This window comes from Coenobita brevimanus, chromosome 15, assembly GCF_032717465.1.
Source record: "Coenobita brevimanus isolate Jiangsu-jjx chromosome 15, ASM3271746v2, whole genome shotgun sequence".
In the NCBI taxonomy this organism is placed as follows: Eukaryota; Metazoa; Arthropoda; class Malacostraca; order Decapoda; family Coenobitidae; genus Coenobita; species Coenobita brevimanus.
This window is the reverse complement of record NC_136968.1, coordinates 860,334-882,043: the sequence shown is the minus strand read 5'-3', so window position 1 is coordinate 882,043 and position 21,710 is coordinate 860,334. Positions and strand designations below refer to the sequence as shown.

Genomic DNA, 21,710 nt, shown 5'->3' with positions numbered 1-21,710 from the left:
CGTGAGGCAGGCAGGTGGGGTGATGAGACAGGCAGGCAGGCACGGTCGTGAGGCAGTCAGGCAGGCAGAGTGGCGAAGCAGACAGGCAGAATAGAGGCAGATATGCATGCAGGCAGCAGGTGGTGAGGCTGATAGGCAGACAGACAGGCAGTGTGGTGAGGCAGATAGGCAGACAGACAGCAGTGTGGTGAGGCAGATAGCAGGCGGGGTGGTGAGGCAGACAGGTAGCAGGTAGGGTGGTGAGGCAGATAGCAGGCGGGGTGGTGAGGCAGACAGGTAGCAGGTAGGGTGGTGAGGCAGACAGGCAGGCAGGCAGACAGAGACAAGGTGGGGTGGCAGCAGGCAGGAGAGTGGTGAGAAGCAGGCAGACAGGCAGGAAGGGTGGTGAGGCAGGCAGGCAGACACAGACAGGGTGTGGAGGCAGCAGGCAGACAGGCAGAAGGGTGATGATACAGGCAGGATGGTGAGAGACAGCAGACAGCAGGCGGGGTGGACAGCCAGGCAGTAGGGTGTTGAGGCAGGCAGGCAGCAGGGTGGTGAGCAGACAGCAGGGTGGTGAAGCAGGCAGTCAGGCCGGTGAGGCAGACAGACAGGAAGGGTGGTGAGGCAGGGAGGCAGGCAGGATGGTGGGGCAGACAGGCAGCAGGATGGTGAGGCAGACAGGCAGGCAGGATGGTGAGGCTGATTGGCAGGATGGTGAGGCTGGCAGGCAGGCAGTGGTGAGGTGGGCTGCAGCAGGATGGTGCTGCAGACAGGCAGGGTGGTGAGGCAGGCAGACAGGCAGGCAGTGTGGTGAGGCAGGCAGGCAGGCAGCCAGGCAGCAGGCAGTGGTGAGGTGGGCTGCAGCAGGGTGGTGCTGCAGACAGGCAAAGTGGTGAAGCAGGTAGGCAGGCAGTGTGGTGAGGCAGGCAAGCAGCAGAGTGGTGAGGCAGGCAGCAGGCAGAGTGGTAAGGCAGGCAGGCAGTTGTGAGGCAGGCAGCACAGGGTGGTGAGGCAGACAGACGGGTGCGCGCTCAGACAGAGAACATCAATGGCTCGCCCCATTAACAGTTAGTTCACTCTAGGTCACCAGGACCATGACGTCATCAACACACTATCATACCACACCCACAAGCAGTCATTACTTACCCTTATTACCAGCGCAGTGTGACGATAAGGATAAATAAGCGTGATAAATCCCTGTGAGGCTCGAGAAACACACTACGCCCACCCTCACTGCCTGGTTACACACTGAGAAGCCGCTGCACTCTGTCGCCGCCGCCTCCCTCCTCCGTCTGGCAGCAGTCACTTAATGATGGCAGATTCCCAAACCCAACGTATCGTACCGAGAAAATTTACTTAATACTTTCCCATTATCATAAGAGGAGGTCCCTGACGTGGGTAATGGCATGCACACTTACTTTGGGAAATGTGCAATTTTACTCACTGGTTGCAAGGTTTGAGGCACAGATTATTTTTTTTTTCCAGTTTCAGAGGCACGGTACTTGAGTTTGCTTATCCAAACCATATAAATCGCAAGTCACTCTCCCTCCTGGCGTGACATGAATACCGTATGTCAGTGAAAACCACGTCCAGGGATGGATTTTCATAACAAATTTTTGAATCTCGCCAAGTACTACATTCCCTCGCACATCATCAGCGCTTATAATCATTCCTTTGAGCCCGGTGACGCATTTTTAGATATTATAATACAGGGAGGCGAGAAGGGAAGGGAGGAAGAGATCAGTATGATGGAAGTAGTGGAAGCAATAAAGAAAGTCAAAATGGGGAAAGCCTCAGGAATTGATGGAATGTGTGGTGAAATGCTGAAGCATGAGGGAGAGATGGTAGTAGAATGGATATGGAAGATGTTCAGGTTGGCCTGGGAGGAAGGTAAAGTCCCGAAGGATTGGAAGTCAGGTATAATCATTCCCTTGTATGAAGTGCCCACCCCCTCGGGAAGCCCAGGAAGGGGTGTTGCAACACGCACCCTAGGAGACCGCAGGTAGGTGCATAGGGAGCGCGTAAAACCCGGGTGAGACGGGCCTATGTCCCCCGCGACCCTGCGCCCCTCTTCCTCGCAATGCAGCCACCAGCAGGAACACCGCCCCGGCAGACTACACTGCAGCTGGGCCAGCCATCGCCAGGATTGGGGTGTAACTTGTCTCAGTACAGTCCCAAGCAGCACTGCAGTGACAGCCAGCAGCCGCACCGGGAAAGAAGAGATGGCCACCAGCTGCTCTTTAGCTGTTGCCCCATGCTGCGGCGCAGTGACGGCCACCAGCTGCACCGGGAAAGAAGAGTGGGCCACCAGCCACACTGGGAAAGAAGAGACGGCCAGCAGCCGCACCGGGAAAGAAGAGAGGGCCACCAGCCGCTCTTTAGCTGTTGTCCCCTGCAACACTGCAGTGACAGCCACCAGTCGCTCTTTAGTTGCAGCCGCCTCCTCAGGGAGCAGCACCCCAGTGACGGCCACCAGCTGCACTGGGAAGGAAGGGACGACCACTGTATGCCTTTCGTCCACTGCCGCAGTGACTACCCCTCTGGAGGAAGTCCCTGGCTCGGCCCACCACCCATCCAGAGGCCGAGCGGGACGCCTTTCTCTCTCTCTCCTTAGGTGCAGTTCCCCCGAGGAGTTGCAGCTGGAGGAGTTTTGGCGAGGGCCAATCACGAGCCTGGGGATCAGTGCCCTGCAGCCAGTGTCTGGGCAACGCCCTCAGCTGTCCGACTCTACAAGGAAGTGACGCTGCAGGCAGCTTCTGACGGTGGCTCAACCCAGCAGAGACTGCAGCCCCCAGACGCCCAGGGGCACCCCTAGGACTCGGGGGCGAGACCTCCCCAGCCCTCCAGCAGGCAGTCCTCGTCCAGGAGCAGGTGGAGGCAAGCACTCCTGCTTACTCCGTTTGGTCCCAGCCCAGAGGACTGCCTTCCCCACCGAGGCCCCATTAAGGAAGGGCCTCCCTCCACGCCGACCAGCAGCCCAGTCTGGACGATTCAGCCTCCAGCAGTAGTCCCGTGCCTCCTGCGAGAAGTCACACCCAACAAGCTACCTCCCACGCCCGGGCGCCACCTGTAAGCAGCCCAAATCCACAGCAGCCCGGGCCAGAGTCAACTAGCCTAATTGTGTCCCCCTTAACCTGTCTGTATATTATCAATATTGTACTTGTTCTGATTAACTAATATACGTGTAAGATTGGTCAGCCGAGTTTTTATGCCCTGTTCCCTTGTCGTGTATTCTAGTTCTGGTCTCGAAAGGGAACCCGGCTCAGTAGCTATAGTGTTCTAAGGACGGGAAGTCAACCTAAGAACATCTAGCATAACACTGTACAAAAGGAAAAAAAAAGGGGGTGTGGTAATCATAGGGGCATTTGTCTTCTTAGTGTACTAGGAAAAGTATATGGTAGGATACTTATTAACAGCGTTAGGGAAATAACAGAGGAATTAGTTGGAGAAGAACAAGGAGGCTTTAGGAAGGGAAGAGATTGTGTAGATCAGATATTCATTCTTAGATCTTTAGTGGAAAAGTTTCTAGAGAAGGGAAAGAAGTTGTATGCGGCTTTCATGGATTTGGAGAAAGCATATGACAGGGTGGATAGACAAGGATTGTGGAAAGTGTTAAGAATATATGGAGTAGATGGGAAGTTGTTGAATGCTGTGAAGAGTATGTACGATGGTGCGAAGGCTGCAGTGCGTGTGGATGGTGAACTGAGTGAATTTTTCTCCTTGAAGGTTGGGTTGAAACAGGGATGTGTCATGTCTCCATGGTTGTTCAATCTGTATATGGATGGAGTTATAAAAGAGATACAAGGTAGGGCAGTGGTTGTTGGAGCGGCCCTGATGAGAGAGGGAAGCGTTTGGAAACTCTGTTCTGTCGTTTGCAGATGATACTGTGTTGTTAAGTGAAGACGAAGGGGAGCTGCAAGGCTTGGTGGATGTGTTTGGAAGTGTGTAAGGAATAGAATCTAAAGGTGAATGTAGGGAACAGTAAAGTTATGGTCTTCGAGAGAAATGAAGTCGCTGAATGCACAGTTAGTTTGGACTCTGAGGAAATGGAAAATGTGAGTGCGTTTAAGTACTTGGGTAGTGTGATGCGTATGGATGGAAGTTTAGAGAGTGAAGTGCTTGAAAGGGTACAATAGGGAAGAAAGGTTGTTGGTTCTTTGAAAGCAATGATAAAAAATAGGGAAATGAGCATGGAAGTAAAAAAGGCTTTGCATGATAGTATTGTTACACCAACCCTAACGCACGGAAGTGAAGCTTGGACCTTGTTGGAAGGACACAAGTCAAGAGTGAGAGCAGTGGAATGAGTTATATGAGAGGAGAGACAAACTGATAAATGAGGATGTGAAGGAGCGTTGTGGTGTGAATGTGGATGTGATAGCATTAGAAGAAATACGTTGAGGTCATGGGCAGGGAGGCAAGGGGGGCAGTTGCCCCCCCCCTTGGAATTCCAAAGTGTGTTTGGAATTTTCCCTGTCGTCACGTATATTTCCATGCATTCTGTCACTTTATGCACTTGATGTAAGTCATGTTACTCATGTAAGTATATGCCTATGCTTATTTGGAGTGTGTGTACTTTGATATAACCGCACATATATGTATAATTTCTTTTACTTTGCCCCCCTTACAAAAAATCCTGCGGACGTCCCTGGTTGAGGTGATTAGGCCATGTTGAAAGGATGGAGAGCGAAAGACTAACAAGGAGAGTGTAGGTGAGTGAGGTGGAGAGGGAGGGGAAGGCCGAGGATAAGATAGAAGAATGGGGTGGAGACGTATATGAGGGAAGGGGTTGTAAGCCGGGGGGAGGGTAGTGGAATGGCGGGGGACAGGGAGGCATGGAGGTGATCCGTTTGTGGCCACCGCTTACAAGATTAAGGCGTTAGTAAGGAAGAGGTGCTGGGGAGAATATCACGCTCGAAATCTTCAGAGGTGAAAGAATGTAGAAGAGATACATGTGTGGGGAACACCTTCAGTCAGTACTTGTTTTTATCGTGTTCTTGCTGCCAATAGACGATTTGGATGAGCTCCCGAGGGCACCGTGGTAGAAAAAAAAATGAATTAAATCAATATGTAACCCATATTGATCCAACAATCTGTCCATAGGCAAATAACCTTCTCTGTAGATAGCAAAAATGAAATTAAAAAATACCTTATCGAATTGAGGGAATTAACTTAATCGTCTAATGTAAGTGGTCAGTATTCTTAGAGTTTCTGCAAATTTCCCCTAAAAACAAATTTTCTGTTGCGTATTAGTAGGTCCAACTATTTTATTCTGACAGGACTTATAGGTCAACAACACAATTCCTACTTCCTATCTTGTCATTTTTCGTTATTGTGAATTTACTGTTGTCTTGGCACTGGAACTTATTTGGACAACAAGTACATGGATGCATAAAATACGTGATGAGAGAATTATGTAGGCCCGTAAATAAAGGTTTATGCGGTAAATATGTGAATGAAAGCAGACGGTCCAAACTCCCGGGAAAGTTTGAGCTGATGCCGAGTCAAATTCCTCGCTTTGTCCGTCACCAGCGTATCTACTCATTTACACCCACTCCGCACAGCTTCGATAGATACAATAGGCACATCAGGGAGAGAACTTCCTCTAGAATGTTTAGAATAACAATATGGGGGGGAGGGCTGTGGGGGAAGGCAGAAAAACGCGGGAAATCTGAAGGCAAGAGAAGTGGTTGTAATATTTTGAGCTGAACGATAATTAGCAGACTTATACGGTAGCGCAGGGTACGATAACCTAAGCATCCCTATCATATTTCTGACATTTATTTCCTCACATCATAATTACGATTGATAATTTTGTAGTGTTAAGTTGTCAAGTACTAAAAATATTAAATGTAACCAATATAGCTGGTAGTGTAGAATTGTGGAACTCTAAAGTGCGAGGATTGTGGTGGTCTGGTACAAGAGTTTTAGCGGCAGTACAGCAGCTGTGTTGTGCTTGGCGGCCGCGGCGGAGGTGAGGTGTGGTGCTCTTGCAAGATTTACAAATTGCCATCAATTCCCCCCTCCGCCAGCTTCCCACAACGACACAGCCATGCCCCTGTTATCCAAGAGGCCGTGGATGAGGCAGCCGCCGCCAGCCGACCTGAAGGATACGGATAAAGTGTTCTACTGTGACATCACTAACGAAGTCTTCACGCAGTATGAGTGAGTTGAGCCGCTCCAGTTTTATAGTTTTTATCCCACACGCAACCGCCAGTGTGGCCCTCTGACCACCACCAACCTGGCCACATGCCGACTTTGTAACCACAGTTGTAAAGTTGAGGGTAGTGTGGTGGTGGTGGTGGTGATGCTGCAATGTTAACTAACTGCATAACCTGCTGCAACAAGCCACTTTCATGCCACTAACAACACATCCGTTGCTGATAGAGCCATCTTGTTCTCATTAGCAACCACCTCAGTCAGCATTAGCAACCCCCTCAGTAAATTTTTAGTTCATTACGGCCTCTGCAGAACCAGTCATGATTTATCAGTGTTGCAATCATCCGGGGTACAAATATTGCAGAAGGAATTGCACTCGTGATGGGAGAGTGCAAACCCCTTCACTGTGATGTAACTAACTTTTTTTTTTTAATTTTTGTTTCTTGAAGTTGGCTATTTACCAAAGGCAGTGAGATGGAGTGGAGAGTTATGAGAGAGAGGGGGCGTAAGCTGGGGGGAGGGCCGTGAAATGGTGGGTGACAGACCGACTTGGAGGCGTTTTGTCTGTGGCCCCCCCTTTGCGGGATTAGAGCGTCGGGCTATAGAGAGAGAGATTTTCAAACTTAATTTCAGACTTTTGCATGGGTAACCGTTAATCAAAAACGTATCCCCATCCAGCCCATGTTATATGTGACTCAGTGTACACTAAGTCTTTATCGAATGGAGTTTTTTAAAGTATTTTCGTGTTTTAAAATGAAGGCATGCGGCAGTGCCATCTGAATATACTATTATTCCGTTTGTTTTGAGTTAGATGAAGTTAGTTTAATATTAGAAAGCATTCTTCCTTTTGTTTTAGGTTAGTTTAATACTAGATAGCATTCTTCCTTTTGTTTTGAGTTAGTTTAATATTAGAAAGCATTATTCCTTTTGTTTTGAGTTAGTTTAATATTAAAAAGCATTATTCCTTTTGTTTTGAGTTAGATAAGGTTAGTTTAATATTAGAAAGCATTATTCCTTTTGTTTTGTTTTGAAGAGGAGAGTGTATGTGAGTGAGGTGAAGGGGGGGAGAGGGAGGGGGAGGCCAAGGATGAGATGGAGGGATGGAGTAGAGAGGTATATGAGAGAGGGGGGGTTTGAGATGGGAGCAGGGCGGTGAAATGGCGGAGGACAGGGCGACATGGAGGTGATTTCTTTGTGCCCACCCCTTACAGGACTGAGGTGCCTGGCAATAGATAGATAGATAGATTATTCCATTTCTTTTGGGTTAGATGAGGTTGGTTTAATATATAAAAAAAAAAAAATCCAGCAGCCATCAACACAAAAGCATACTGGCCAAAAAAAAAAAAAAAAAAAAAAATAGAGGAGCACATGATGTAAATAGTGGCCATGTTTATTTTCGTTTGATAGTAGGTGGTGATGACCAAGTCCATCATCCACTCACTTGATGTAGTGCTGCCTACTTCTTCCTTCGCCTTTTTCATTCTTTTTCTGTGTCTGCCCTCCTCTCTTCCTATTTCTCACCATCATCCACTCACTTGATGTAGTGCTGCCTACTTCTTCCTTCACCTTTATCATTCTTTTTCTGTGTCTGTCCTCCTCTCTTCCTATTTCTCACCATCATCCACTCACTTGATGTAGTGCTGCCTACTTCTTCCTTCTCCTTTTTCATTCTTTTTCTGTGTCTGTCCTCCTCTCTTCCTATTTCTCACCATCATCCACTCACTTGATGTAGTGCTGCCTACTTCTTCCTTCGCCTTTATCATTCTTTTTCTGTGTCTGTCCTCCTCTCTTCCTATTTCTCCCATCTTTCCTGTCACTTTTTATTACTCTTCTTTCCTTTTCAGGTGGCTTTACATTGAGTGACAAGCCTAATGGTTTCCTGTAAGCCAGGAAACCATTTACAGTACAGTGCTGGGTGGTAACCATATAACCAACCCATACGTGTTACCCATGCGTCAGCAAGTAGATTGGCAGAGGGTTAGTGCCCCTCCCTGTAAAACAGCTAAAAGACAAACAGCCACCCCTTATGGGATTATGGCATCTGACTATTGATAGATATTTATTTAGAAGCATTGTTACTTTGTTGCAGTATCTGGTATATTTCATTGATAATATTGTACTGTATACTGTATGTAACTCGTAAATACTTCTTATAGAGTTTGTATCAGTGCTCGTAACATGACAGCAGAGGAGCCGCTGTGTAGGGTTTGTAAATGTGTCCTGAGATTATGTGGAAATGTTTTTGTGGTTTGAATGTGGATGTGATCAGAAGCATTAGGAGAAACACTTTGAGGTGGTTGGGCCATGTGGAGAGTGTTTGAGTTAGGTGGTGGGGGGAAGGGGGTAATTTAGGATGAGATAGAGTGGAGGGGTATATGAGAGGGAGAGGGTGTGCTGGGGGGAGGGCAGTGAAATGGTGGGGGACAGGGCGACATGGAGGCGATTTGTTTATGGCCACCCTTTACGGGATTTTTAAGGCGTCTGGCAATAGATAGATAGATGAATGTACTGTTGTAGAAATGAGCTGTTTGTTGTACTGCACAGGGAGTACTGGAACCGCCTGGTGCTGTGTAATTCAATGGTGTGGACATGCGAGGTTACCGGCCGCCCTGACCTCACGTACGCCGAGGCTGTCCAGAGCGAGCAGCGTGCACGAAGGAGCCTCTCAACATTCCCCAAGGTCAGTATATTAACATGACGGGTATACCTCGATGTACGATACCCCTTGATACGATACCCCGGCTTAACGATGGGGGTAGAAATACAACCATGCCCCGCCTAACGATGGCCAAGCCCCAGTTTAACGATGGATTATGATTTGTTTTACTAATTTTGATATTTTGGTCTATGATTGTGTGATTAGGTTGATTTATAAACTGTTTTTAGACTCAGATTAATGTGTTTTAGCCATAGGTGGGGTGAACATTGTCATTTTGGGGTACAGTTTACTAAGCGTGATTTTTTCCAGACATATTTGATGATTTTCAGATTATATTTCTTGGTTTTAGTGAGTTATTAACAGGTGTTAGGCTCAGGTTAGCTTCTTTTACAGCTGTTAGGCCATTTAGGTTGGCTTTACACTTGTTTTTGGACTCATTTGGGTGGGTTTAGGACTTGGGTGGGGGGAAACCCAAGGCTGAAAAATGCATCCTATTATGTGGAAATGTTTTTGTGGTGTGAATGTGGATGTGATCGGAAGCATTAGGAGAAACACTTTGAGGTGGTTTGGCCATGTGGAGAGTGTTTGAGTGAGGTGGTGGGGGGAAGGGGAAGGGGGTAATTTAGGATGAGATGGAGTGGAGGGGTATATGAGAGGGAGAAGGTGTGCTGGGGGGAGGGCAGTGAAATGGTGGGGGACAGGGCGACATGGAGGCAACATGTTAAATCTACCCCGATATATGATACCCCACCTACCAATGGGTTTTTACCTAACCAATTGCATCGTTCAGCCGGGGTATACCTGTATGTAGATTAGTTATGTAGCTATATGAAAGAGTGGGACATGAGCTGGGGGTAGGGCAGCAAAATGGCAGGGGACAGGATGGCATGGAGGTGATTTGTTTGTGGCCACCTCTAATTGGATTAAGGTGTCTGGGAACAGCTAAATATAAAAGACATCATTATAGTGAATTGGAGAGGATGGAGAGCTAGGGATTAATGAGAAGAGTGTATGTGAGTGAGGTGGAGGGGGGGGGAGAGGGAGGGCAAGGCTGAGGATGAGCTGGAGGGATGGAGTGGAGAGGTACATGAGAGAGGGGGAGTGTGAGCTGGGGGAAGAGCAGTGAAATGGCGGGGGACAGGGTGACATGGAGGAGATTTGTTTGTGGCCACCCCTTTTGGAATTAAGGCGTCTGGCAATAGATAGATAGTTTATTTATCTGTCTGTTGATCAGGGTAACATCCGTTTTTGTTTTTTAATGGGGTAAAATTGATGATGGTGTTGATAAGGATGATGATGATGGTGATGATGATGATGATGATGATGATGGTTATGATGATGATGATGATGATGATGGTGGTGGTTATGATGATGATGATGCTATATTTTTGCCATAAGGTGCTGTGTGTACCAATCCTGTAATGATGATGGTGATGATGATGTTGATAATGATGATGATGATCATGATGAGGGTGATGGTGATGTTGATAATGATGATGATGGCGATGATGATACTGATGATGATGAGGGTGATGGTGATGATGGTGTTGATGATGATGATACTGATGATGATGATGACGATGATAATGATGGTGATAATAATGCTGGTATATTTTTGCCGTCAGGTGTTGCGCGTGCCCATGCTGTACGTCACCAGCCTGACCCGGCGTGGCAGTTACATCATGCTTAACGAGGACGTGTTCAACTTTGTCCGGGATCGTTACTTCGTGGGCGAGGAGGTGGAGGCCATTGTGAAGAACCACTGGTATGATTGTAAGGTACGCACACTATTTACCGCCATCCACTCGCTTGATGTAGTGCTGCCTACCTCTTCCTTCACCTTTATCATTCATTTTCTGTGGCTGCCCTCCTCTCTTCCATTATCCACTCGCTTGATGTAGTGCTGCCTGCTTCATCCTTCACCTTTATCATTCTTTTTCTATGGCTGTCCCCCTCTCTTCCTGTTTCCATCATCCACTCACTTGATGTAGTGCTGCCTACTTCATCCTTCACCTTTATCATTTTTTTTTGTTTTCTCTCTCTCTCTCTCTCTCTCTTGCTTTCTCTCTCTCTCTCTCTCTCACACAAACTCACAGCTGGTCCAACCTTTTTCTGCAGGTGGTGAGACAGATCATGCCGACCAAAGAGGAGATTGAGAAGTACGAGCGAGAGGTGGCCGAGAGCGACGATGACGAGGGGGACGAGAAGCGAGTCGCCAATGGAGGGGAGAAGGTGGACGTTGATGATGATGATGATGATGATGATATACAGGTACCATATCACTCTAGTCACAGCGCGCGACTCTGAGGTGGTCGTTATCATACCCTGCCAACCCACCGTTCAAAAGTGCATCCGATTTCGTATCATATTACAGTCAGACCTCACCATAATGGACTAACTGGGGCCAAAGCCATTCCGAAAAAAGCAAAATTCCGATAAAGGCGACATTCGGACTTTCCCCTGCTAATCCAGACATTTTCCGATATATCAGACAGTCCAGATCGCACCAATGGATGTTAAACTGTTTTCACTACCACTGCTGTACTGTGCTGTGTTATGCCTTCGCTACAGTAATCAAATTGCCGATGGGAGAGGATGGAGGGTGAAAGACTGGCGATGAGAGTGTATGTGAGTGAGGTGGAGGGGGGAGGAGGGAGGGGGAGGCCGAGGATGAGATGGAGGGATGGGGTGGAGAGGTATATGAGAGAGGGGGGTGTGAGTTGGGAGCGGGGCAGTGAAATGGCGGGGGACAGGGCGACGTGGAGGCGATTTGTTTGTGGCCACCCCGAACGGGATTGAGGCGTCTGGCAATAGATAGATAGAATCAAATGGTATAATATATATAATAGTACTGTACTGTGCACTGATAAGCATGTCTTTTATTTACCTTATTGTGGTGAACATAGCTGAAGTGATCAGGCAGTCCGCACTGCTTCTGGCTTTATCAGACTTTTTCCGATATATAGGAATTTAGTCCGGTAGCTCCTTGAGTCTGATAAAAGCGAATTCCAGTCTACTGAAGTCCGTTATATCGAGGTTTTACTGTATACACGAATCATATTATACTCAAATCACATGCATCTCATACACAAATATTATTATAAACATCACATGCGTCTCATATTATACCCGAATAATATTATAAACGAATCACATGCATCTCATACACGAATCACATGCATCTCATACATGAATCACATGCATCTCATACACGAATATTATTATAAACAAATCACATGCATCTCATACACGAATATTATTATACACGAATCACATGCATCATATACACGAATATTATTATAAACAAATCACATGCGTCTCATACACGAATATTATTATACATGAAGCTCATGCATCTCATATTATACACAAATATTATTATACACGAACCACATGCGTCTCATATTATTCATGAATATTATTGTACACGAATCACATGCGTCTCATATTATACACGAATATTATTGTACATGAATCACATGCGTCTCATGTAATACACGAATTACATGCATCTCATACACGAATATTATTATACACGAATCACATGCATCTCATACACGAATATTATTATACACGAATCACAAGCGTCTCGTTATACACGAAATCGGACGCTCTTTTGAATGGCAGGTTGCCAGGGCACGATAATAACAACCTCAGACTCGCGCACTGAGGCTATGAGATGGAATTTTGGAGTTATGTGTGGTTCATTGAATGTGCAGGTGGATGTGGAGTGGATGGAGAGCGAAAGACTAACGAGGAGAGTGTATGTGAGTGAGGTTGAAGGGGGATAGGGAGGGGGAGGCCAAGGATGAGATTGGGGGATGGAGTGGAGAGGTATATGAGAGAGGGGGGTGTGAGCTGGGAGGAGGAGAGTGAAATGGCAGGGGACAGGGTGACATGGAGGCGATTTGTTTGTGGCCACTCCTTATGGGATTAAGGCATCTGGCAATATAGATAGAATAGGGAGGAAACTCTGTGCTGCATGATGGTCCTTCTCACTTTTTCATGCCGGCTTCAAGAGGGTTTGGTTGGTGGGAGGGAGTGTTTTTGGTTTAATGTCTATATTCAATTCTCAGATAATTATAATATTCATAGTCTTTATTCGCTTAAGAGGAGGGGAAGACCGAGGATGAGGTGGAGGGATGGAGTTGAGAGGTATATGAGGGAGGGGGGAGTGAGTTGTGGGAAGGGCAGTCAAATGGTGGGTGACAAAGCGACTTGGAGACGTTTTGTCTGCGGCCACCCTTTGCGGGATTAAGGCGTCGGGCTATAGATAGATAGATAGTCTTCTCTATCTCTAACAGCCTTGACAGGACCATTAGATTTGCCATTTGCTTTCCTTTATACACCTTTGTAATTGTTGAAGATATTTGTCTGTGAGGTGATGCCAAGAGAGGCTGAGATGATTGCTGAGGGATCTTTGTGTGTGGCATGTGTTAGGAGTGTATTGCTGTATGGTAGTGAGACCTGGGCAGTAAAGGGAGAGGATATTTGCAAGCTCAGTAGGAGTGTAATGCTGTATGGTAGTGAGACCTGGGCAGTAAAGAATGAGGATATTTGCAGGCTCAGACGTACAGAAATGACAGTGATTAGGCGGATGTGTAGTGCCAGCTTGTATGTGAGGCCTGGGGGGGCTGGGTTTACGATGGCAGAGTTGAGAGGTAGGATTGAACTGGAGTGTATTGGTGTTGTGATGAGGAGGGGTAGACTGAGGTGGTTTGGGCATGTGGAGTGGATGGGGGATGATAGTTGGGTGCAGAATGTGAGAAGTGTTAATGTTAGGGGTGGGGTTGTGAGAGGTAGACTGAAAAAGACCTGGGATGAGGTCATTGAGTGTGACCTCAAGGATAAGGGACTGAATAGGGAAGCTGCCAGAGATTGAGCAGCATGGAGAGCCGCCATCAGGTGACCAAGGCCGATGCATGCGTGTTGGAGTCTTTATAAACAAAACGATGATGGTAATGGTCGTGGTTTGATGGTAATGGTGATGATGATGATGATGGTAATGATTATAAAAGATTATAATAGTGGTGATGATGATGGTGGTGGTGATGATGATGGTTATGATGATGGTGGTGATGATGATGGTTATGATGATGGTGGTGATGATGGTGGTGATGATGGTTATGATGATGGTGGTGATGATGATGGTTATGATGATGGTGGTGATGATGATGGTGGTGGTGATGATGATGGTTATGATGATGGTGGTGATGATGATGGTTATGATGGTGGTGATGATGATGGTTATGATGATGATGATGATGATGATGGTTATGATGAAGATGATGATGATGGTTATGATGATGGTGGTGATGATGATGGTTATGATGAAGATGATGGTTATGTTGATGGTGGTGATGATGATGGTTATGATGATGGTGGTGATGATGATGGTTATGATGATGGTGGTGATGATGATGGTTATGATGATGATGATGGTGATGATGATGATGATGGTGGTGATGATGGCGATGATGATGCATATAATAATGGTGATGCTTACAGGTGATCAAGGAGGTGTCCCGGTGTGGTGATGACGACGACGTGCTGATAGTGAAGGAGAAGAAGGGGAAGGGCAAGAAGGAGGAGGAGGAGGGTGACGTGCAAGTAGTGAAGGAAAAGAAGAGCAAGGAGAAGAAGAAGGAGGAGGAGGACGAGGAGGAGAACCCACCCTTCGCCACGGTCAAGTACGAGGTCATCGAGATCGAACCCTGGGACTACAAGGAACGAAAGGTGGGGCGGCTGTTTTGTACTGTGTTCCATATTTGTTCATACCCGTCAGAGATCCATAGCTCCTTTCATGTCACCACTTGAGCACCGATACACACTGTCCATACTGCATATACCTGAAACCCTCCAATCATATACACCCAGTACCCTCCAGTCAAATACACCCAGTACCCTCCAATCATATACACCCAGTACCCTCCAGTCAAATACACCCAGTACCCTCCAGTCAAATACACCCAGTACTCTCCAGTCAAACACACCCAGTACCCTCCTGTCAAATACACCCAGTACCCTCCAGTCAAATACACCCAGTACCTTCTAATAAAACACACCCACTGCCCTCCAATCATATACACCCAGTACCCTCCAGTCAAATACACCCAGTACCCTCCAATCATCTGTTAACCCTCTCGTTACTGGCTTCGTCCAACCGCGGGCAAGTACTCGGGATGTGGGCCGGCTTGGGAGTGGCCAAGTGCTGGGAGAACCCCCCTGTTTCCACACTCGCGGTACTTCTTAAACATTTCATCCTCACACCCATAGTTTTGCTTCTGTCATCGTGAATTTTTCTTCCACGTAATCTCAGATAGTCGTACTTGCTTATGGTGTTGATAAATCATTTGGTGAATATAAATAGTGGTAAGTGGTGGCGACCATCATCCACTCACTTGCTGTAGTGCTGCCTACTTCTTCCTTAGCCTTTATCATTCTTTTTCTGTGCCTGCCCTCCTCCCCATCTTTCATGTCACTACTTAATGCTTTTCTTTCCGTTACAGGTGGCTTTACAATGAGTGACAAGCCAAATGGTTTCCTGTAAGCCAAGAAACCATTTACAACGCTGGGTGGTAACCATATAACCAAACCATACGTGTTCCCTACGTGTCAACAAGTGGGTTGGTGGAGGGTTAGTGCCCCTCCCCGTAAAACAAATAACTCAGAGTCAAATGGCCACCCCTTACGGGATTATGGCGTCTGGCAATAGACAGATAGATAGATAGAATATAAATTATGCTAAAAAAATGCTGAAGCAAAAAACAAGGTGCGGTTTTGTTCAACGCAGCCCTAAGTATTGAAAAGGTTAATATTTTTTCCTGTTGGCTCACACCTTTACATGTCACCACTTCAGCACCAATACACACTATCCATACTGAACACACCCTGTACCCCCTCAATCATCTATTTTTTTCCTCGGTTACAGAAGCACATAGTGTCGTGGGAGCAGATCCGTCGAAACAAGGGCGTGTTTACCCGGGAGAAATGTAAACTGTTCCTCAAGCAGTGTGTACAGCTCTCACCCTCAGGATTCTGGGTTGTAAAGGTGAGTCACCCTGTCCTCTGCCATTTCACTGCCCTTCACCCACCTCACACACACCCTCCCTCATATACTGCAATTCCCTGGATACTAATGCAAGAGTTAACCGTTACTCCCAGTCTTTCATGTATGCAACAGGTCAGCTCTGGAACTGTCTCCCTCTGTCTGTATTTCCTGCTGCCTATGATCTCCAGTCTTTCAAACACAGTGTGTCCAGGCATCTCAAAATGATCGGATCTTGAATTTGGCTCTCTATTGTATTTTGTTTTTCTCTTGGAGGGAACTGTAACTGCGGGCTCATGGCCTTTGGTTCCTTCTTCCTCGCATTTATATTTAAAAAAAAAAAAAAAAAAAAAAAAAAAAAAAAAAAACTTATAGTTGAACCAGGAGCCATAACAACAACAACAACAATCAGGAATAACAACAACAGCAACAACAGTCAATCACAATGACCAGTCAACAATAACAATCACAACAATCAACAACAATAATCACCACAACAGCAATCACAACAATAATCAAAACATCAGTAACAACAAATAACAGCAAGTCACAGCAACAATCAATAATAATCGGCAAACAACAATCACAGCAACAACAACAGTAATCACCACAATCAGCAATCACCACCAGCCACAACAATAATAATAAACAATCACAACAAACCTCAATACTCACGCTGTTTACATTTCAGGAGAGGACTGCCGGTGCGTACAACCTGTCTTCGATGCAATACTCGGACATCTTCATTGGGGACCCACCTAAATTCCGTGAGACGCCCTCCAAGAAAATGCCGGCCTCCCTCAACCCCAAGAGGAAGGAGGGGAAGGAGGGCAAGAGGAGGGAGAAGAAGGAGGCCAGGGAGAAGGAGGGAGGGAGCGAGAAAGCGGAGGGAGAGAAGAGGAAGGGAGGGAACGAAAAAGCCGATGGAGAGAGACGCAAAGGAAGGCCGCCAAGATCAGAGGAGGAGAAGGAAGCCAGGAAGATGATGCTGCTGGAGAAGAAGAAGTCCTATGTCAAGGAGAGAGAGAGGTAGGAGGGAGGGAGGGAGAAGTAGGTAGGAGGGAGGGAGAGAGAGAGAGGTAGGTAGGAGGGAGGGAGAGAGAAAGAGAGAGGGGGAGGAGGGAGGAATAGGAGAGAGAGAGAGAGGGAGGTGTGAGGGAGGAATTGGAGAGAGAAAGAAAGGTATAAAGGAGGAATAGGAGAGAGAAAGGGAGAGAAATGGGAGAGAGAGGTAGGAGGGAGGAATAAGAGAGAGAGAGAGGGGGGGGAGGAATAGGAGAGAGAGAGAAGTATAATGGTGGTGGTGATGATGATGATTAGTGATGATGGTGGTGATGTTAATGATTGAAGATAGTGATAATGACGATGATGATGGTGGTGGTGGTGATAATGACAATAATGATGATGATGAGGGTGGTGATGATGTTGATATTGGTGGTGATAATGACAATAATGATGATGATGATGAGGGTGGTGATGATGTTGATATTGGTGGTGATAATGATGATGATGATTTTGTCGCAGGCAGAAGCTGGAGAAGGAGGTGGTGAAGGAGGCGGGGCGTCTGTGGCAGGAGTACCTCAAGGAGTGGTGGCAAGTGAGGGAAGATGTCGACTGTGATGACCTTAAGGTGGGAGTGTGGAGTGGTGAATTAAGGTCTATCTATCTACCCATCTATCTATCTGTCTATCTATTGCCAGACGCCTCAGTCTCATAAGGGGTGGCCACAAACCAATCACCTCCATGTCGCTCTGTCCCCCGCCATTTCACTGCCCTGCTCCCAGCTCACACCCCCCTCTCTCATATACCTCTCCACTCCATCCCTCCAGCATATTATCATTCATTCATTCAACTTATCATTATTATTATTATTATTATTATTGTTTAATTTTATTTATTTATTTATTTGTATGCAAGGAAGAAGGAACCTAAGGCCAGAAGCCCACAAGATTGTTCCTTCCATGAAAAAAAAACATAACAGTGAGCCATATTCAAGATCCGTTCATTTTGAGATGCCTGGACACACTGCGTTTGAAAGACTGGAGGTCATAGGCAGTAGGAAATACAGACAGAGGGAGACAGTTCCAGAGTTGACCTGTTGCATACACGAAGGACTGGGAGTAACGGTTAGCTTACCTCCTCCCTGACTACCCACTTACCTACCTACTTACACTGGAGATCATAGGCAGTGGGAATTACAGGCAGAGGGAGACAGTTCCAGAGTTAATGGAGACTGTTGATAAAGTTTGTTCTCTCTTCGCAAAAATGTCTCCTAGATAAGACAGAATTAACTAGACTACCTCCTTATGTAGTGTAGGGAAGCACTGGTTGGGTTGGTGTCTTGTCTATCTATCTATCTATCTATTGCCAGACGCCTCAATCCTATACGGGATGGCCACAAACAAATCGCCTCCACGTCGCCCTGTCCCCCGCCATTTCACTGCCCTGCTCCCAACTCACACCCCCCTCTTTGTGCAGGAAAATATTCACCAATCTATCAAACAGTTTGTGCTTTATAACCATTATTCATAAAGTATTTCCTCAAAAAAGTAACTTCACTATGAAAAAGGGTGTATGTAGGTGACAGACAAAATCTATCTATCTGTCTATCTATTGCCAGATGCCTCAATCCCGTACGGGGTGGCCACAAACAAATCACCTCCACGTTGCCCTGTCCCCCGCCATTTCACTGCCCTGCTTCCAGCTCACACACCCCTCTCTCATATACCTCTCCACCCCATCCCTCCATCTTATCCTCGGCCTCCCCCTCCCTCTTCCCCCCTCCATCTCACTCACATACACTCTCTTCGTCAGTCTTTCACCCTCCATCCTCTCCACATGGCCAAACCACCTCAGTGTGTTCCTCCTAACGCTTCCTATCACATCCACATCCACACCACAATGCTCCTTTATATCCTCATTCGTCAGCCTGTCCCTCCATGTAAGTCCACATACACCTCACTCACATACACTCTCCTCATCAGTCTTTCACCCTCCATCCTCTCCACATGGCCAAACCACCTCAGTGTTCCTCCTAACGCTTCCTATCACATCCATACCAACACCACAACGCTCCTTTATATCCTCATTCATCCTGTAGCTGACATGACTGATATTAAACAAGCCTGTGCCCAAACCTGAAAAGATTGCCTTGTGGAAAAAGGAAAAAAAAAGCCAAGAAACCATTTACAGCGCTGGGTGGTAACCATATAACCAAACCATACGTGCTCCCTACGTGTCAGCAAGTGGGTTGGTGGAGGGTTAGTGCCCCTCCCTGTAAAACAAATAACTCAAGAGTCAAATGGCCACCCTATACGGGACTATGGTGTCTGGCAATAGATAGATAGACCATTGCTTTTTGAAATCACTAAATCTAAAAAAGAAAGTTGATTATATTTCTCCTTGTCTAGTGTGAAGGAAATGTTTTTGTGCTGACTGTTGAGGTATTCTAAGAATGTCAACGCGTGTTTGGTTTAAGGACGCTACCAGTTGACTTGCGTTTGTCAGTAGTTTATTCGTTTACCTGCCCTAGTTGCCAAACACGGTATATTTGGCTCTCTCTTGTATTTTGTTTTTCTCTTGGAGGGAACTCTTATTGCGGACTCGTGGCCTTTGGTTCCTTCTTCCTCACAATAAAAAAAAAAAACACACATTACGTGCTTTTAAAACATGCAACGCCGAGCTTATGGGTCAGTCTGGGAGAATGGGTCGTAGGCGTCACTCACCACGTTATTCAGCTGTGAGGGAGCATGGTGTTCAGTGTGATACTTGTCTTCTGTCTATTTATCTATTGCCAGACGCCTCAATCCCATTCGGGGTGGCCACAAACAAATCGCCTCCACGTTGCCCTGTCCCTCACCATTTCACTGCCCTGCTCCCAACTCACACCCCCCTCACTCATATACTCATCTTAAAGGTGACTATTAAAGACTTGATAGCTGCTCCAGTGACAGTATAAGAATCCTAGAGTCCTTGTGTATTGAATTGCACGAGCCCCAACTTAACCATACTGTATCATCCTACCCCCTAAACATAGCTTAATTCTGGCTGAAGAATCACACTATCGTGACCATGAAATAGGATACAAAAACCCACACTGGCAGACGAAAAAATATGTATATAAACCAATTAGTAATAAAACTGCAGGGGTATACAAAATTCCATGTAGAGACTGTGATTTGGTTTATGTTGGTGAAACGGGAAGGGATTTGGACACTCGCATTAAGGAACACAAGTATGCTTGTAAAATAGGCAACATAAATAACGCAGTGTACGTTCACTCTTCGGAAAACGACCATAGAATCGACTGGAATTCTAGCCAAATATTGTACAAATGTAGTAACTGTAAGAAACGTAGGATTGTGGAAGCTGTATGTATAGAGAGATATAATAATTTTAACCATGGTGAAGGAATGTATAAATTAGATCCAGTTATGAGAGGATTAGTGGCAAGGTCCTTGCCGCCCCTTGTAATCCCTCACTCAGGTCGTGGACAGAGTAGTGGGAGAGTCAGGTGAGGTCACATCAGGTGTGGTTGGGAAAACGTGTCCTCACCCTGCATATAAGCAGCTTCTCAGCATTTGTATGTACCACTCTTGGTCTGTAGATCCACTGAAGAGGGCGACAGTTGTCGCCGAAACTGTTTGGAATACATATTTTTTCGTCTGCCAGTGTGGGTTTTTGTATCCTATAGCTTAATTCTCTTATTTACCACTGTTGTATTTTGTAAGTACTTCTGTATTTAAATGTAAGTCTATCTATCTATCTATTGCCAGACGTCTTAATCCCGTAAGGGGTGGCCATTTGACTCTGAGTTAGTTGTTTTACAGGGAGGGGCACTAACCCTCCACCAACCCACTTGTTGACACATAGGGAGCACGTATGGTTTGGATATATGGTTACCACCCAGCGTTGTTAATGGTTTAATTTTAATAATTTTATCTACGCTCCTCATGGGGCAACGTAGAATTGGATGATGGATGGATGGATGAATCATTTTAGATCACTGAAGGTGACATTAGGGAAATGTTGAAATGTCTATCTATCTATCTATCTATAGCCCGACGCCCTAATCCCGCATAGGGTGGCCGCAGACAAAACGCCTCCAAGTCGCTCTGTCACCCACCATTTGACTAACCTCCCCCCAACTCACCCCCTCCCTCATATACCTCTCAACTCCATCCCTCCACCTCATCCTCGGTCTACCCCTCCCTCTCCCTCCCTCCACCTCACCTACATACACCCTCTTAGTCAGTCTTTCATTCTCCATTCTCTTCACATGTTGAAACGTCTGGCAATAAAATCCATTATGTTTGTGCCAACACTGTGCTTACTCTTCCTGCTAAGTTGGCTAGTAACCAAGGAGATTTATTCTTACCGTATCCCTTAAAATCACTGAATTTCACACAACCATAAATTTATGTTCAATTAATTAGAAGTGGCAGTAGTTAGTAGTAATAGTAGTAGTAATAGTAGTAGTAGTTTTCAGGTAGTAGTACTGTATTTAAGTAGTAGTAGTAGTAGTAGTGTGTTCAAGTAGTAATAGTAGTAGTAGTAGTTTTCAGGTAGTAGTGCTGTATTTAAGTAGTAGTAGTGTATTCAAGTAGTAATAGTAGTAGTAAAGTAGTAGTAGTAGTTTTCAGGTAGTAGTGCTGTATTTAAGTAGTAGTAGTGTATTCAAGTAGTAATAGTAGTAGTAAAGTAGTAGTAGTAGTTTTCAGGTAGTAGTGCTGTATTTAAGCAGTAGTAGTAGTAGTTTATTCAAGTAGTAGTAGTAGTAGTGTATTCAAGTAGTGGAGTAGTAGTAGTAGTAGTAGTAGTATTCATGTTGTGGGAAAGTGTAGAGTCAGTGCACAGCAGGTATAA

The 21,710-nt window shown here is 46.0% G+C and overlaps 1 protein-coding gene across 1 annotated transcript in view; it reads left to right on the top strand.

Moving 5' to 3' along the window:
• Positions 1 to 6,031: 6,031 nt before the first annotated feature.
• The window catches only part of LOC145390571 (bromodomain adjacent to zinc finger domain protein 1A-like), a 36,664-nt gene continuing 20,985 nt past the window's right edge, over positions 6,032 to 21,710 (top strand). Inside the window, exons 1-8 of the mRNA XM_080265384.1 lie at positions 6,032 to 6,144; positions 8,683 to 8,818; positions 10,423 to 10,575; positions 10,916 to 11,029; positions 14,306 to 14,533; positions 15,729 to 15,848; positions 16,537 to 16,874; positions 17,370 to 17,475. Coding sequence (XP_080121510.1) covers positions 6,032 to 6,144; positions 8,683 to 8,818; positions 10,423 to 10,575; positions 10,916 to 11,029; positions 14,306 to 14,533; positions 15,729 to 15,848; positions 16,537 to 16,874; positions 17,370 to 17,475 — 1,308 coding nt within the window. The remainder of the gene's footprint in view (positions 6,145 to 8,682; positions 8,819 to 10,422; positions 10,576 to 10,915; positions 11,030 to 14,305; positions 14,534 to 15,728; positions 15,849 to 16,536; positions 16,875 to 17,369; positions 17,476 to 21,710) is intronic.